The 18,680-nt window shown below is 37.5% G+C and overlaps 1 protein-coding gene across 1 annotated transcript; it reads left to right on the top strand.

Annotated features, from left to right (window-relative positions):
• Window positions 1–244: 244 nt before the first annotated feature.
• LOC100371921 (NTPase KAP family P-loop domain-containing protein 1-like) lies at window positions 245–9,192 on the top strand. The gene is made up of 9 exons (XM_085502458.1): window positions 245–332; window positions 2,503–2,570; window positions 2,846–3,043; window positions 3,327–3,489; window positions 4,017–4,189; window positions 4,605–4,712; window positions 5,128–5,311; window positions 5,658–5,849; window positions 6,255–9,192. Exons 2-9 carry the CDS (start codon window positions 2,538–2,540, stop codon window positions 8,027–8,029), a joined length of 2,826 nt encoding a protein of 941 aa, XP_085358584.1. The 5' UTR covers window positions 245–332; window positions 2,503–2,537; the 3' UTR covers window positions 8,030–9,192.
• Window positions 9,193–18,680: the final 9,488 nt, after the last annotated feature.

Here is an 18,680-nt window from a genome sequence, read left to right as displayed (position 1 = left end):
TTTGAATGCATTCGTTATATCAAACCCTGTCACATTCACGTCATTTGTTTATTCTTCTCGTGTCCTCGGCTAACCTTCTACGCATGCTCGTATTTGCATGATATATGTGAAAAGGGACAGTGCTGTTTACACTGTCATGCTCCATGGAAACCCCTGTACATACCGTGGATATCTTACTTCGCCCGCGGGCGCTGTTTTTTTAACCCGAATTACATTGCATGTAATTCAATAATACCTATAGAACATAGGATAACCTACAGTCAGTCTGCTGCCAGTTGTTACCTTACGGTGCTCGAAGGACTGAAGACTCGAACAATAATAACAGGGAACCGGTAAGTGATGCTTCCACCAACCCGTACATTACATGTCCTATGTTCGTGTTAGTGTTCCGACAGTACGCAATGATGTAAAAATGGTGGTTTCACTGGCTCGAATAGTTGCACCTTCATAATATGCCGCACCGTGCGTGGAGCCTATCTACTGAAGAGGATTGGTCTCAGGCTATTACAAACTTTCAGAACAACGCACCTATCCGTCATTAGTTTGTATTTGTTGTATTATCCATTGACTTGATAACACGTATGAACATGTGCGATGGTTACATTATAAGTGTCGCGACAATGATTGAATACATCTAATTTTGCTTCGTCAGAAAAAAAAAATACCGAAACGAAAGCAAGTGTAATACTACCTCAACTACTTCAACAGTCCAGCCTCAATTTCCAAAATATCGTCAATGTATATAGTTGAGATACTCGTGCATTGTTACAGTAGTCGGATAGTTAACATTCGGGGAGCACATGGCTGAATCACTAAATGTAATCAAGACACGTCTGGGGGAGTTCTGTTGCAGTAAAAGTAGAAAGTATAGCCATTCATGTCTGAATAAAAGCTTAGTTCAAGTTTCTGTAAAACTATGCTCTCACAATTCTTAAAGAGATTAAGCTCTAAACCTGATTGTACGTGTCTCGGTCATTTTTGTTTTTTTAGTCGGCGATTTGCAACGTACACAACGCAACGTGGTATAGCTCAACACAACACAGTCAAAACATATATACAACTTTTTTTCGTTAGTGCTATATTTAAATGAATGTCCAAAATTCTGCTTTGGTCGCTGGAATGTTTGTTAGTATATTATTGAATTAAAAACACATTCACGAATTTAATCCCCGATTTCTATTGAGCCAAATATCCGATTAAATGAATTAGTAATAATATTCAAAGTTTATTGCTTGTGACGCCCTTTTTGAGGGCAATTGTTAAACTATGAACTAAATAGTATACACATAATGTTGCTAATTTGTTGTCTGAATCATTAAATCGACATACTTCTCCCTGGACGACAAGTGCATCTCGTAGTTAATTTCTGTGTAGGTTTGATTTGAACATATATTAAGTCCAAGTTCATTTTAATGTTCGTGTCACTAGGGACTACGTAAAAAAACTCATTAAAACCTCTGAAACACATGAGTCGGTAACTTTCTTTTTTTCATTCACGGGCGAGCTATTGAAGAACTTTATTTTAATTCTTTTGTTCGCTGATGTTTTGTACCCATCTAAAGAAGCATTCTTATATCATTCAGTGCTCACATAGTACGTTCCAATTGCATACAAAAGGTGCAGCACCTGACCTCAAATCATCATTGTATAAAATGTCCCTGTCCGAGCTCCTTTAATAATGAATACAATAGTAGAGAAACGCCTGTATGGAGTGAATACGTGATATGCACTAAATAATATCAACACATCCCTTGACTTATTTAATATAATTTCCATTTCCATCTCGTTAATATGGTGATGGTCGTATTTTAGATATTTGATTCAAATTATTGTCCTACCCCGTTTACAATTTCAAAAATAAAATATTGTAGTTAAAAATATCAAAAGCCAACAAATATCTGATTTGTTTATTCTCACATTCATAAACAAAATGGCAAACATAGAAAACCATACTGACGGGTCGGGTAGGTGACACGTATGGGGGATTTAGTTCACGTCACTCTTGATTTAATTGTCTCTGAGTAGGAAAAACACAGTCAATTTTGATTATATTAAAACTGGCAACGAGGTTCCGCATGTTTTAATAGTTAATAAATAAATAGCAAATACACTAGGCCCGCGGCACGGATTCGACCGATTCATCAATTACCAAGGCGTGTCAGTTCTGTTAAAGTCCCAGAGGCCAGTGCGACACGTATTCTGGCCCGGTGCACTTCGATATTATGAGCTCGTAAGTACTCGTGTGAACCAAATTATCGGCCCAGTGGACATAATTGTTACTTTAAAGGGAAGATGTGCCGGATTTGACGTTAGGATAATCCGCGCCTGCTAACGTCAGTGCAAATTGGTACATCCAAACTTCATGGTCAAATGTGCATTTAACTCCACTCTCCGCCATTGAGAAAGCGAGTTATCCCCGGGACATACGCACCACTACTTACTTAATACTTGAAAAGATAAAACAAGATAAAACTTACCATGCCTTTCTTATGTTTCCGTTAGTCAATGGACGTGCTTTATGGATAACACGCGCAGAAATGATGACGACTATTTTCAATCACGAAAAAGAGGTATGTAACTGAAATAAAAAGTGTATTTGTGTAACAGCGCATTTACATTTAAATTATCTTTGTGCAATTTTAAGACACGTTAAATACTCACACATATTCTCAGGTCAATATTAACACTTCGCACTTTATATTAGCACGAGACTGAAATGCTACATAAATATTGTTTTTTATGTCAATGAATACATAAAATTGTAAAATTGTACGTAGATCAACTTTTCAGCTGTCAACGCGACCATGTAAACCATTTCACCAACTTAGTTTCTCTGTCTCGTCAGCGGTTCTGTCGAGCCAAAGGAAACGTGTTCGTGCTGAACCAGAAAGAACGAGAGATCGGCACATTTCACCTAGAGTATTCATCAAAACGAGGCCAGTATGAACGTGGAGACCGGAATGAAGGAGTTATCACACGTCTCGATGGATGGGAAGCAGGCACTTACTTGCACAGAAATATCGCCTACAAAAGTGCGACTATGGTAAATAAGTTCAAAATAAATACAAATTATATTGATAAACTTTATCTAGAAGTACTTATGTTACGTAATAGGTGACAGGAGAGCCACTCTGCACAGCGTCGATATTGTTTTTATGGTTACCGGATGGCATACGACAGCGCAAATAAAAATAGTTCATAATCGAGTTCATAATCTACATCAAATTATCATTAATTAACGGGCAGACCGATTGTAACTCAGCATTAAAGAAATATGGCTCTGTAATTTTGAGAATTATAATCGTTTGTTCCATTTTTTTATTTAGCCAGGCGAGTGGGAAAACGTCTCATTTGTCGCATGGAAGTTCGATTTTGGTGCATATGTAATCGACCGTGGTGAAATCAAGTGCGCCCGCAACGACGCTGTACAATGGCGACTCAGTACCCGCCGAGGTAAAGATGACCCCATATGCATGGAGTGGCCAGGTGGTAAGTATAACTCCGGCTCAAATGATTTCTCATGTCGAATCAAACCAAAAAACCTCGTCTTCGTTATTATTATTTTCCGTTCTCCAATATTTTAGCCATTTCTTTTTGCCTTCATTTACATGTATGTTTTTATTCAAGTTACTTCTAAACAAACAACAATAGGACTCCTTAGTCCTTACTCCCACAAACGCACAGGTTGAAGTTTAAACTAGTACTGAAACGACGTCAATGACGTCGTTCAATTTCAAAGATGTTGACAGTTGGATCATGCAGCATTTATCACACGTTATGACATTCCTAAAATTAAAATGATTGAATCTGACCCAGTCTCCTGTCCCCGTAAGAGTTTTAGAAATCAATTTTATCCATTTTTAAGAGCATAACTTGCCTTGGCATTGTATTGTATTGTATTGGTTTGTGTTGAAAACACAGTGTATACAAAATCTGAAGTTACTGAAGGAGAAGTGGTATATAATATTCTCGTACTCGAACAATCAATTGCCCTAAAGGATTTGTACATTTTATAGGATCACAGCAGCTATCGGGTACACTTCAAGGAGCATCGTATTTGATATTGACAGCTATTTTTCCCGACCATGATCCTAACACTGGCCCTCCAACACTTCTATTGGACAAAAGCGAAACCTGCCACATCTTTAAATTGCATGTTCATCTCAAGAAAAGACGATTCAATAATGCTGTGAGTTTTTCTTTCTTTCTTGGTTTTGATAATTGATACACTTAAACTGTTATAACAATATTGAATGCCGTATTGCTATTTATTGTTTTGGGAATATTTCCCAAGAAAGTTCATTTTTCTTACCAATGTGGCAGCACGTTTCCATTTAAGCCGTGAATTATCACCCAATCAACATATCGCATGGGATTTTTTCCGTTTGGTATAGAACTCAAACTACAAACTATTTTCAACAAGGCATGGACTGTATATAAATTAAATAAATGGCGATCAAACCTATAACTGATATTTGATTGTCAGTGATGGCTTTTGGGGCCAAAGTAAGTTTACTTCTGACGCAATCCAACTGTAATAAAGGCATTCATTGCTGCCTCTCTGAGCAACCTCACCAATCACATTCATATAATGTTCTTTAAAGGGCGATGACCTTTCTGCTGCAGCAATGAAGAATGATCTTGAATTAATGGAACGTCTTGTTGGAAACGAGTATGACTCTCATGCATTGAACCAACTGAATTCAGAAGGGGTAAGCTCAGTGATAATAATTATAGCACTAAGTAAAATAAAATTGAATATTTCACAAATTGGAAGTCAACCTCGCACCTCTGTTACCTGGTCGCATATGAACGTGATTGGAATTGTAAAACCTGGGAAATTATACCTTTTACCCAAGGAATCCCTAATAATGGGTTTTCATTTTAATACCTTATTGAACAAACGCATTATTACATATTTCGCTTGTGTTCATATTATTGTAGATATCACACGTGCACATTCACGCCACTCTAATGTTCCAGCTAAGTGATTCCAGTACAACGAGAAAGACATTTCCGGTTGGATATGATATCAATGATGTATGACCCACAAGAAAAAACAATATTTCCCAGTCTAACAAGCTCCGCACACGCATCAATTGATTGCCTGTTTATTATATCACATAGGACACTGCCCTACACGTAGCCTTTCAATGCCGTTCCAATGATGCTGGTATGTACCTCATGAAGAAATGCCCTGAGCTTGAACATAACCTTAACGTACGTGAAGAAAAACCACTGCAGTACGCCAATCGACGGATGCAACGCTTAGCCAAATTCGGATTTGTTGATGCAGAGGCTCAACTGTTTGGTAAGCATTCCACTGATACTCTACGTAATGTACATCGTCACTTCTTTATGATATAATAAGTATGTTCATTGCAATTACATCATTACCCAACAATTAGATCACTACAAATCTCTTGAAGCAAAAATGTACAAACATAAATTGAAAACAACATTGCTCAATAAACGTGTTTTTTTACTTAAAATTAATGTAACGCCATGTAAAGTGTTTTTATAATTATTGATATGAACTAATTGACTCAATGATTACAATAATTATAATATCAGTTACCAGTGATGAACCTGCACGTGATCAATTATTATTTTGATAAATGTAATTAACGCTTTCTGTCTTGTTATAACACCAACAGAAAATGAAAAACTACCAGTTGGTTTTGATCTCCAAAATGATCGAGATTTCACGGCAGATGCAATTGATCATGAATTCTACGCCAAAGGTTTAGCTAACGCGTTATATAGTTCCCAGCTACAGACGCCTCTCACGATAGGAATATTTGCTCCATGGGGTTCTGGTAAAACATTCTTACTGAAAATGTTGACAAGTAAGTATAAAGAAATATTACTACACTCAATCAATCAATCAATCAATCAAACAAATACACACACGAACAAGCTAGCATCAATCAATCATTGCATTAATATAATCCTACAAATTGGAATAATAAACAAAAACATCCTGTTATTGAAACATTACGCGTTATTACGTGATGGTCTTGGTCTTGGTGTTAGATAGTTTACTTCATTGAAACGCTCTTCTCAATGACACACACAGTATCAAAATGATACAGATTATTAAAGTACATACGTACTATACGTTTTATAGTACATTTATTGTATTCCTGATGATAATAAGTGTACATTAGTGCAATATGTTATAACACAGTATCTAAAAATTGAAACGATTTAGTAAGTGATCAATATTGGAAATATTTTTTTTTTATTTTCAGATCGTCTAAAGAAAATGAACGAAGAATATCACAAACGTTCTGCTAAAAAGGACACCTTTTGGAGTAACTTGATCTTATTTTTACGTATACTATTTTACTACCCCCCAAGCCCTATATTGTTTGAGAAAACTGATGTAGTTGACTTCGTCTACGTGGATTTCAGAGCGTGGGAGTATGCTGGAAGCGATAATTTGTGGGCAGGAATAGTCACGAAATTGGTAGCCAGGGTGGAATTCCATGCTGGATACTGGAAAACACGATTCTTTCGAATCATTGTAAAACCTTGGGAGATTTTAACAGAAGCTAAAAGGGAAAAAGACCAAGATCCTCCCAAATTGCGGAAGACCCGATTTTTCAGATATATTTGGATTCCCAATTTTGTCTTGTTGGCCCTGTTCATACTTTTGATCATTGCAGTTACAGTCTCTACTATCAATATTGCCACTGGGGCTATATCTTTCAAAAGCCAATCAACTACTAACTCGACTAGTGGCGATGAAGACCAGGGACTTTGGGACTTTATCATCGGTATGCAAGCTGCTCTTTCTACTGTTTTGGGTGGTGCGTTACTAGTCAATGCTAAACAAGGATGGAATATCGTCACTACATTTATGTACTCTCAATCAGATAAGATTGAAAGCATGGTCAACAGGCCTGATATGTCCTCTAAGTTAGGCTTCATGGCTGACATTAAAAGAGAAGTGAAGATTGCATCTGGCCTTATTAATTGGATGTCCAACTATAAAAAGCGTCCAATTCGCATTGTCATCACGGTAGATGATTTAGATCGATGTCCGAAACAGAAAGCTGTACAGGTTGTTGAAGCCCTGAACATTTTACTTTCTGACGAATTTGCACCATTCATATGTATTTTTGCAGTTGACTCAAGAGTTATTGTGGAAGCAATAGAGGAAAGCCTCGGCAAGTTGTCGAAGAATGCTTACCTGAGTGGGCACGAATATCTCAAGAAAATGCTTCAACTACAGTTTTGTATTCCGACTATGACAAACAAAACAAAACGAAAGTTTCTACAGAAGCTAGAAGGAGATGCCTCTACAAGGATTGTAGAGCCCCAAGATAATATTAAAACATCAACTCAAACACAGCCATCGAAGAAAGGGAGCAAATGGACCAGATTAGCAAGTACCAAGGTTCGGGATAGTGGCGGTAACAACTTTTTCGGTGTAAAGAATGATTGCAATTCTGAAGAAGAAGAAGAAGAGGGAGAGGATGCATACATGAAAGAATTGATTGCAGTGTTTAAGACGAAGGAAATGTTGGATTATGTGTCTGGTAACCCTAGAAACATCAAGAGGCTCTTTAATCAACTTTGCGTAACAGCAAATTTAGTGAAAGTATCCGGTGGTCCAAAGTTTCTTCCAAGAGAGATGGTGATGTGGACTATTTTGTTAGACCAGTGGCCATACAGAACAATATACATGATTCATCATATTGAAGATAATTTACAAAGACAGGAGCTTGGGATGACCTTTGAGGATTCAAGTATGAAATTAAAACCATCCTCCACTTTGAAAGATGTCTACACGAGGGCGGTGAAAAAGAGGCTGAAGAGAGATGAACTTGATTGGAAAATGATGATTACTCTTGATGGAGATCCAGAATTGTTCCAGCGTTTTCTGGAAACGGAGATGAAAGAGTTTAACGTTGCTGACGTGCAGCAAATCATCCCCTACTCAGTGCACCTAAACAGGTCTATTGGTTTCTCTATCGCCCATGCAGAAGCTATCGCAGACATAGAAAAAGTTTGTGCTTAGGTTTCTAGTTAGATATACAAGTATCTGTCCAAAAAACAAAAGTCATTAATATAGCGAGATCGAGAACAATGTTTTAAACTACATGAAAAAGTTTCTTTAAGTCTAGATCATTCTTTGTGGCTCTTCAAATACCTGAATTTTGCCGGGATGCCACTTACTGGATGTTCAAACCATTTAAACAGGTACATAATGTCCTTGTGAGGGCTTAGATACAGTGAATATTTAATTGTTTATTGGTGAACTTGAAGTATATATTATTTGAAAACAATCAGTGAATTATTTGGTCGGTAACTGTTACGTAATGCCTGCCTAATGTCGGTGATATTGTAGATTCGACTATAATGATCGGCGGCACACCCAGCAATGTAAATGGAGTACATTCTGTCTACTTCCTAGGCTCGCGGCATTCGTATTTTGGAGAATGGCTTCTTTTCGGGAGACTTAAATCTGTCGGACTCGTGTAATGTTTCCTATTTTCGGCGCACAAAGTGGTTCTCTGCAAGATGACTAACGTAATTTCCTCATTAGACGTATGTCAAATAGACCCTGATGATGTGTTATTTATTACGGTTCTGCAGTACTGTTATAATTACATGTTGTAATAATATTATGCTGGAATATTAGACCCAAATCATTCTTGCTTTTGCTTGCACTGGTACTGGTATTGTATGAAAATTCAGGGTTTACCCATTTTGTCAAAATAGGCTGCCCGTGACAAAGTACAAATGACTTCCGTGTATGTTCGATGTGTTACGCTTTTTTGGGCTATGTAAAATTTATGGTATATAGACCTTTCGAATGAGATATGAAAATATGATATAATGAGAATGAGTCCAAAAGTCACAATCTTTTCGCTACCATAAAACCTTTGTTCGATTATGTTGATGACCACTATGCATCAGGGTTGACATAAAGTCCATATTATATGAAATGGCCTCTGAGTTGACGAGCTGGTTGAGACCAATGCCCATTCAATCATTATTCTTCGTCTCCGATGCCATGTCACATATACACAATATTAGTCCCTGTGATTATTAACTCTTACCTATAATGGCTTACATAGCTTTTTACTTTACATGTATTTTTGCAATATTTGTTAACGACGAATTGTTATGTGTGTGTTATGTGTTTGTTTCCAATAATACTTTGACAGAACCATATAAGATCACGTTTTTTTTTTCATTTACATTGATATATTGGAACAGATACAAGAGAATTGTGTTCATGTTAATGGTACAATATACCGAAGTAGCATGTAGATAGATTTTGACACTGTATTGCACTACCCACGTTCTGTTAAAACTAAAACCTCAAACTCAGTGTGTAAAAAAACACCTTTGGTTGTTTTAAATGTCATAATTATATTTATGGCGAGTTGAAACGTTGGACTGGTGTATTGTTTGCATCGTTCAATCGGAACGTTTCGCGAATTGGATGTACATGAGTCGATTGGCGAGATTGAAGGTATTTTATTTTATTTGTTCACACTTTTGTTTTCACACAATTTTATTTTCTTTCTCAAGTCAAATCTTGTGTACGGGGTCTGGCATCCAAACTAATTCATAGCTAATTCATCTCAAAATTTAAGGCCCGAGATACATCTTTTATTTGTTCTCTAAATCGCTAATGACTGAGAACGACAATTATTATATTTAAATAATATTTAAACAAATTATTCATCAGTCTGGCCCAATTATAATTTCAACGGTCGGTAAACATAAGGAGCTATTCCATACTATAACATACCATTTACCATACAGCGCTGTAGTCGTCGCAAGTGCGTGTTCGAATATCATGGAAATAGTGTATTTGACACATGTTGTATTCGGTCTATGCGACCAATATCAAACACTACACATCGACTGTGACGTTTTACAAGGTTCCAAATTCGATTTCATCGCGACGTAAATTCAATTCAATTCTTTTATTTAAAGCCAGTTTTAAAAATTTAGGCAGACTAATATCACCGACGTTATATTATTTCAACCTCACTTTTAATATTTAATTAATTGAAATTGTCCCTTGTTTCCTAGCCCCTGTGCAGTGCACGTAACGGACACGTCACTCTATTCCTTAAAATAAACGATGCTTACCCGAGTGAGTGTTGAATGACCCCAACCGGGACCCCAATACAACAATCTGAATGTATCCATTGTATCTGATCAGCCCCACTCCCCGTCACGTACTTGGGGTATTCTTCTCGTGCCCTCAGTAACCTTTTACACATGCTTGTATTTGCATAATATAAGTGAATAAAGACAGGACTGTTTACGGTTCCCATGGCTAACGGCAAGCCGTGAGATTCCGCTCAAGTGCTGCAGTTAGCCTTCAGTCAGTGCGTTGGTTAATCTACGATGCTGGAAAAAAGAATCATACAATATTAACAGTAAATCGGTAAGTGATGTCGCCATTATTTCGTGCATTACATGTGCCATGTTTATACCAGTGTTCGCATTGAGCAACGTAACCTTGTACAAATAAACTTAGCAGACACAAATGATGACGTGATATCATATGTATTCAGCGACAAGGTCACGGTGATGTCACTGGTTTGGACAATTATATGTATTCGATTCTTTCTTGATTCCTGTTACCTATCGAAAACCGGTGACTGTGCAGCAGTCTGGTCTTTATTCTCCAAACATCGACGATGTATCTAAGGTTTGATAGTACGAGGGCACAAGAGGTGAACACTGGTGTAATTAAGAAACGTCTGGAAAATTCGGTTGCTCTAAAAAAAGAAAGTGTATCCAATCAATATGGCTGAATCTAAAGTCGTTGCATGCAGATTAGTTCAAGTATTTGTGAAACTATTTTCTCTCATATTATAATAGATTGATCGCACGTACATAGCTGGCCCCTAACCTCACGCTATTGTCAGAGGGGGCGTTATTTACATTCGGTCGGCCGCTTCCCAGTCTAACACCGCCATCGGTGGGTGCGTAAGAATACACACAACACGTGCGCATACCAGCATTAATCTAACATCGACGTCGACTCTTTTACATGATAATTCAACTAATCTACGTCTAATTAGAAGCCTAATTAAAATGATACAGATGAATCGAAGTTCTTGTCATGAGTAGTTTGCGCGGTCGTTTTTGCTGCACACCCACCCCTTTTTGCTGTAGCTGAATCAATTGTGGCGTTTGAATAGATTGATCAAATTTAAATAACGCCCACGTTTCACCTTCCGCCCAAGTTCGTGCCTGGTAGCGCTATCACGAGTGTCAAATTCCACTTTCGTCTAATACATCTCGCCATAGTTGGTCACCCTCGGGGTTTACATAAAACGCTTGATAAAAGCACAACACAGGTTGCTATGGCCAAGCACAGATACCACTCTGTTCAATAGATGTGACAACGTGTGTTTTGAAAGGACCGCTTACTTTCGCAATGCATGGACTAGTATATTGTTCGCTGTACCTTTTTAAAAGCTTCATTTTTACACCATTCAATGCTTGCTGATTTTTCACTCATTGGCGTAATTCACGCCCACAATACATTCAGTATATATATGGTTCATGACCCTAGCTACAGCTGTACGTAATGTATATAACTATAATATAACATATTAACCGTGTCCATATATTGATATTGTGTTACGTCACTGCAGTTCTCTATCAAAGGACAGAGTATTCATTTGTCGTGTTCGTCGGTACTAAACATTATGATAATGAAATCGGTAACTAAATAAGTCATGGAGTACTAGTATATCCGTTGGTAGGGGGTTTGGTCCCTAAAATAAATCATATTATTACAGACGATAAAACAAAGCACTTCACATGGAGCATTGACAATTCTATACATTCGTCTGATCAATTCATTGTGTATAGTAGATGCCGTCTTCGGTTGAACAAATAGACTTATCACGATGAAGCCAGTAGTGAGTGCTCGTGTGATTGTTGTTAGCCAACGGATTTTTTTCTTTGCGTTTCATTTTAAACGCGATGCTGTTGTCGGAAGAAAGTACTATTGCTGCATGAACTTTGTTATTTGACCTGTATCGTTGATCGGTGAATCTGGTCGAGTAGACATTGCAAAACCTGACCATTTTTCTAGAAATCTTTAAGAAACATATTTTCAAAAAAAAAAAATATTTGTATTTGTTTAGCTCCATTTTGTTGAAGTTTGAGCTGGATATGTGTATTTCTGGTAGGACTTGATCGCATACATTTTGTTTTAGCAAATTTGTATCTTTGAAACTAGTTCTAGATTAATTCATCCAGACGCATTGTCTTCTGTGGTTTTCTAATTGATAGTATGAAACTATATAACAATTCACCAGATCATTATCGGATGTACTCAAAATGAAACGATTACAGGCTACTCAGTATTTGTGTGCGTGTTTCAACATATATCGAATATAAATAGTCATGCACATGTTCCTGGGCCATTCTGTGGCTAGCAACCAGCAGGCACATAAATCAGGTTTAGTCAAATTGCGTTAATAAGTAAAATTGGGCAATATCCTCGCGGAATAAACACCTGAGCGCGTTTTAATATTCAATAATAACAATAATGAACTCCCTAAAGTGCCGAATACTTCAAGTTGAATACGAGGGCAAAGCGGCCAATTCGGCATATTCATAGTAATGAGGTACATCCCCAGATCTTTCACACGGGACACTAACCATTTTTATGATAAACAAAAAAAGATAAAATAACATCTCTCTTCTTATATTTTCGTTAGTCAACAGACCTTCTTCTGAGTTCACTGTATAGCTAAACACACACAGAAATGACGACTCCTAGTTTCCACCACGAGACAAAGGTAGGTATGTAAAATATGTTTTGAGAGCATGTAAGAGACATTGCAAGCACTTCGTATGCATTAATGGCATTACTGAGATTAATATCACACAAATAACCTTGATCAGCTTTCGATAAGGGCAACATATTCTCAGAACAATATAAATATGTATATAATTTATTAACACGTGGCCACACATTTTCTTTTTTATTATACTACATATATATTCTTCTTGTGTCAGTGGTGAAATGTATGTGAATAAATGTAAAGTTGTGGATCAGCTTTGCGCCTACGTAATTCAGTTTTGTTGTCTCGTCAGCGGTTTTGTCGAGCAAGAGGAAACGTGTTTGTGCTGAACCACAAGGAAAGAGACGTCGGCACATTTCACCTGCAGTACTCATCAAAACGAGGCCAGTATGAACGTGGAGACCGGAATGAAGGAGTTATCACACGTCTCGATGGATGGGAAGCAGGCACTTACTTGCACAGAAATATCGTCTACAAAAGTGCGACTATGGTAAGTATTTTCAAAATAAATAACAGATATGTTAAATATGAAAGGTGGATTTGTGCGTGCATTTTTTTTAATGATGTTTGACGCCATATGCCGGTGACATTGGATTATGACGGTGAACAATGCCATTGTCAACACGTATTCGCGCTGACTGTTTGTATACGTGCGATAACAATCATATTTGGTCATCAACACGCAGCAACAGACAACCTTCGAAAATACATGTTCGTATTCATATTGTATCTGTACTATACCTTTCCTATACGTTGCGCCCTCTAGCGACGAGAAAGTTACGTGACGTCGAGGATGACAGGAAGGCTATTGTTTTGATTGGTTAAACCGCGACTCAACAGATCTTTGGGCTGCACCAGTGCGTCATGGGAAATTTAATTTGCATGGTCCACAGGGTTGTTTGTTACACAGCCAGCTATAATTTAACAGGAGGTATTAATTCATTGTGCTAATGTCTTACAGTACACACATAATTAAGTGCGTTCGAAGTACTCTTATTTGTCGTCTCCAAGCTTACCTGTTTCTCAGAAAATTCCGGAATTGGAGTGGTCATCATGTGGCAACAATATTTACTTCACAAATGTATACGCGTAAATGTCAACGCAAACAGCGCAATCCCGCCGATGTGAGTTAGTTAATCTGAGGTACTGAATACATACCATGAGTGTTCACGCTGACAAAAAGTGAAAAAAGTGAAAAGTTCATCCCCCGAGGGATCACTCTTGGTAATCCGTAATCCGCCGCCTATGCGAGACGAATCTACGACTAATGAATCGGTCTGAAACCGCACATACGTGTTCACATGGCAATGTACTGGAGTCATGGAGACAGCCAATCAGTTATGACACAGCAATCTGTACATAGCAGTCCGTGACTGGTGCCCGGACGAAATGTCCCGAACAAAACACCCCGACAAAATGACGAGTAGGAAAAAATGTTCCCCATCCAGACAGATCCTACTAGTGAACTTGCTAAATGTATGGACGAAACGAAAGAAACAATACACATCCAATGACTGTCCAGACACTGTATTTTTCGTTCCTTTCCATTCCTTTCTACAGTCTTTTAGAATATGGCTTTCATAAATTAAGAAAATTGTTTTGAACTGCTTCTCTCTTTTCGTTTTTTTTTATTCTCGTAGCCAGACGAGTGGGAAAACGTCCCTCTTGTCGCATGGAAGTTCGATTTTGGTGCATATGAAATCGACCGTGGTGAAATCAAGTGCGCCCGCAACGACGCCGTACAATGGCGACTCAGTACCCGCCGAGGTGAAGATGATCGTATATGCATGGAGTGGCCTGGTGGTGAGTGTACCTGTATGGCTCAATTTAGTTCAGATTCGCAAATCGCTATCATATAACGGTCCCTTAGCCAAACGGTTGTAACATACAAGCAACCTAATGTTTTCACCAACTCCTCATGTTGTCCATTTCGTAGGATCACAGCAGCTATCGGGTCCGTTACAAGGAGCATCGTATTTGATATTGACAGCTATTTTTCCCGACCATGATCCTGACACCGGCCCTCCAACATTTCTATTGGACAAAAGCGACATATGTCACATTTTTAAATTACATATTCATCTTAAGAAAAGACGAATCGATAATGCTGTAAGTTTTTCTTTCCCACTTTCGTTCACTGTTGTTCGAACATTGTTAAAAACAGGTTACTTTGTTTTACGTAGACACTACACGTTAAATGGCAATATGGCATGTTCCGGAATCCATGATGAAACTATCGCCCATTCACTGGTTTGTAAGGTCCTATTCCGATCCGCTATACAACCCCAGTTACAATCGTTTTCACAAAGGCTTGTGGTTTCTTGTATATAATGTATTTACTTAATAATGATTAAACACCGTTTGACCAATCCCTATGTCTTAGCGTGGCGAATTTGACAACCATAGTTGCCGCCTTCGATCTATAACTGACATTGTATTTGCACTGCTAGAATTTAGAGGAACAATAATTATTCACGAAAGCGAACAATATTAATGGCATTTATTGCCTTATCTCGGAACACCCCACCTATAACATTTCACGTTTTTCTTTAAAGGCTGATGACCTCTCCGCTGCAGCAATGAATAATGATCTCGAATTAATGGAACGTCTTGTTGAAAACGAATACGACCCACATACATTGAACCAACTGAATTCAGAAGGGGTAAGCTCAGTGATAAAACAGCTCTAAACAAAATAATATTTCGCAAATTGATGCAAGTGGAGAGGGAAAGGTGTAGTGCTTTAAAAGGGAGGATCATATATGATTAGAAAATTATACATACTTGTGCTGATATCTCCTTATTATTGATTATAGAGATGGCCACATCAATGTCCTAGCTAAGTGCTTCCGGTTCGAAGAGAGAGGGATTTCCGGTTGGATGATGACCCACAACTAAAACAATGGTGTATTTCAAATTCAAGAAAGCTTCGCACACACATCTACTGATCGACTGTTTATTATATCACTTAGGACACTGCCCTGCACGTAGCCTTTCAATGCCGTTCTAATGATGCTGGCATGTACCTCATAAAGAAATGGCCTGAACTTGAACATAACCTGAACGTACGTGAAGAAAAACCAATGCAGTACGCAAACCGAAAGATGCAACGCTTAGCCAAATTCGGGTTTGATGATGCTGAAGCTCAACTATTGGGTAAGCATTCCTCTAATACTACGTAGTTGAAGGTTGCATATATAGTGATTGCCATTTTCAAGATAACTACTTTATGATATGTTGTTTGTTAAAATTACAACCTCACACAGCAAACAAATCACTACAAATATCTGGAAATGTTACCCATACAAATTGAAAAAATACATATGTTTTAGTTTATATATATATATATACATATAATTTTACAACACCTAATTACCACGCTGTATTTACAGTGACAATCACTGCTGTGCAATAATCCAAGATATTGACAAGATTCCATAACATAAGCTTTACGTCATTAATTGTAAAGCACATGAAAACTCTGTTTTAATTTGAGACTGTATTATATACTTATTTTATATCCAACAGAAAATGAAAAACTATCGGTCGGATTTGATCTTCAAAACGATCGAGATTTCACGGCAGATGCAATTGATCATGAATTCTATGCCAAAGGTTTAGCCAACGCGTTATATAGTTCTCAACTGCAGACGCCTCTCACTATTGGAATATTTGCACCGTGGGGTTCTGGTAAAACATTCTTACTGAAAATGTTGACAAGTAAGTACAAAAGAATATTAACACACTCATTCAATATTTTTTTTTCAGTATAAATTCATTGTTTATTAACTAAATGGAATAATAAACAAATATACTTGCGTGCATCATGTTTTCAAAGCTGCAGTAGCTTGAGGCATTATTACATGTCGACATATGCATTAATCCACTGCTATGAAACTTGTATGCTAACGACATACACACAAGATTTTTAAAATAATACATTTTATATTACATAAATAAAATTCACGTATTTAATATGTGTATATTTGTGCAGTGTGTAATAACACAATATTAAAATAATTCTTTCATCTTCAGATCGTCTACAGAAAATGAACGAAGAATATCAAAAACGATCAGTCCAGAAAGACACCTTCTGGAGTAGCTTGATCTTATTTTTACGTATAATATGTTATTACCCTCCATGCCCGATATTGTTTGATAAAACAGACATAGTTGACTTTGTCTACGTGGATTTCAAAGCTTGGGAGTATGCTGGAAGCGATAACCTGTGGGCAGGAATCGTCACGAAATTAGTATCCAGTGTAGAATTCCATGCTGGATACTGGAAAACACGATTTTTTCGAATCATTATTAAACCTTCGGAAATTTCAACAGAAGCTAAAAGGGAAAAAGACCAGGAGCCACTCAAAATGCGAAAGACCCAATTTTTCAGGTATATTTGGATTCCCGATTTTGTTTTATTGGCCATGTTATTAATTGTATTAATTGTGGTTACAGTATTTACTATAATTATTGGCAGTGAGACCATACCTTTTCAAGACCGCTCAAACTCTACCATTAGTGATGAAAAAGACAGGAGAATCTGGGACTTTATTATTGGTATATACGCTGTTTTTTCCAGTGTTTTGGGTGGGGTGATACTAGCCAATCCTAATCAAGGATGGACTGCAATCACCACATTTGCATTTTCTCAATCAGATAAGATTGAATATATGGTGAATAGGCCAGATGAGTCCTCTAGGCTAAGCTTCATGGCAGACATTAAGCAAGAAGTGAAGGTTGCTACTGGTATTATAAATTGGATGTCCTACAATAAAAAACGACCAATACGAATTGTCATCACAGTGGACGATTTAGATCGATGTTCGAAACAGAAAGCTGTACAGCTAATTGAAGCACTAAATATATTACTTTCAGATGACTTTGCGCCATTCATATGCATCATTGCAGTTGACCAGAGGTTTATTGTTGAAGCAATAGAAGAAAGCCCAGACAAGTTGTTGACAAATGCTTACATGACCGGACACGCCTATCTCAAAAAACTGTTTCAACTACAGTTCTGCATGCCAACTATGACAAACAAAATGAAACAAAATTTCCTTCAGAAGATAGAAGAAGATGCCTCTACACGAGCTGTTGAGCCTCGTCACAAATCCAAAGCATCAACTCAACCAACAAGGAAAGAGTGCACATGGACAACATTAGTAAGTAGCCAAGTGAAAGATAGTGGCGGTAACAAACTTTCTAAAAATAAAAACACACAACATTGTTCTCAAGAAGAAGAGGATGCATATATGAAGGAGTTAATGTCAGTGTTTAAAACCAAGGAAATGTTAGATTATGTGTTTGGTAACCCTAGAAACATCAAGAGGCTCTTCAATCAACTTTGCATAACAGCAAATTTGGTGAAAATATCTGGTGGTCCGAAGTTTCTTCCAAGAGAGATGGTGATGTGGACTATTTTGGTAGATCAGTGGCCATACAGATCAATTTACATGATTCATCACATTGAAGATAATTTACAAAAACAGGAGCTTGGGATGACCTTTGAGGATTCAAGTATGAAATTAAAACCATCAACACCTTTGAAAGATATTTACAGGAATTCGGTGAAGAAGAGGCTCAAGAGAGATGAACTCGACTGGAAGATGTTGATTACTCTTGATGGAGATCCAGAATTGTTCCAGCGTGTTCTGGACACAGAGATGAGAGGGTTTAACGTTGCTGACGTGCAGCGGATCATCCCTTACTCAGTACACCTGAACAGGTCTATTGGTTTCTCTATTGCCCATGCAGAAGCTATCGCAGACATTGAATAAGTCTGTGCTAAGGTTACTAGTTAACTGAAATTTACTGAATTATGCTGACTGACGTATTGTTTATATAAATTAGCTTAAATGTCATTAAAAT

The sequence above is a fragment of the Saccoglossus kowalevskii genome, chromosome 8 (genome assembly GCF_978046115.1).
Source record: "Saccoglossus kowalevskii chromosome 8, keSacKowa6.1, whole genome shotgun sequence".
Classification (NCBI taxonomy): Eukaryota; Metazoa; Hemichordata; class Enteropneusta; family Harrimaniidae; genus Saccoglossus; species Saccoglossus kowalevskii.
This window is presented reverse-complemented; position numbering and strand designations above follow the sequence as displayed.

Coding starts and splice junctions, on each gene's coding strand:
- LOC100371921 (XM_085502458.1), top strand. CDS start 2,538: ATGATGACGACTATTTTCAATCACGAAAAAGAG. Junction 2,571..2,845: donor TTTTCAATCACGAAAAAGAG/GTATGTAACTGA, acceptor CTGTCTCGTCAG/CGGTTCTGTCGAGCCAAAGG. Junction 5,312..5,657: donor TGCAGAGGCTCAACTGTTTG/GTAAGCATTCCA, acceptor TAACACCAACAG/AAAATGAAAAACTACCAGTT.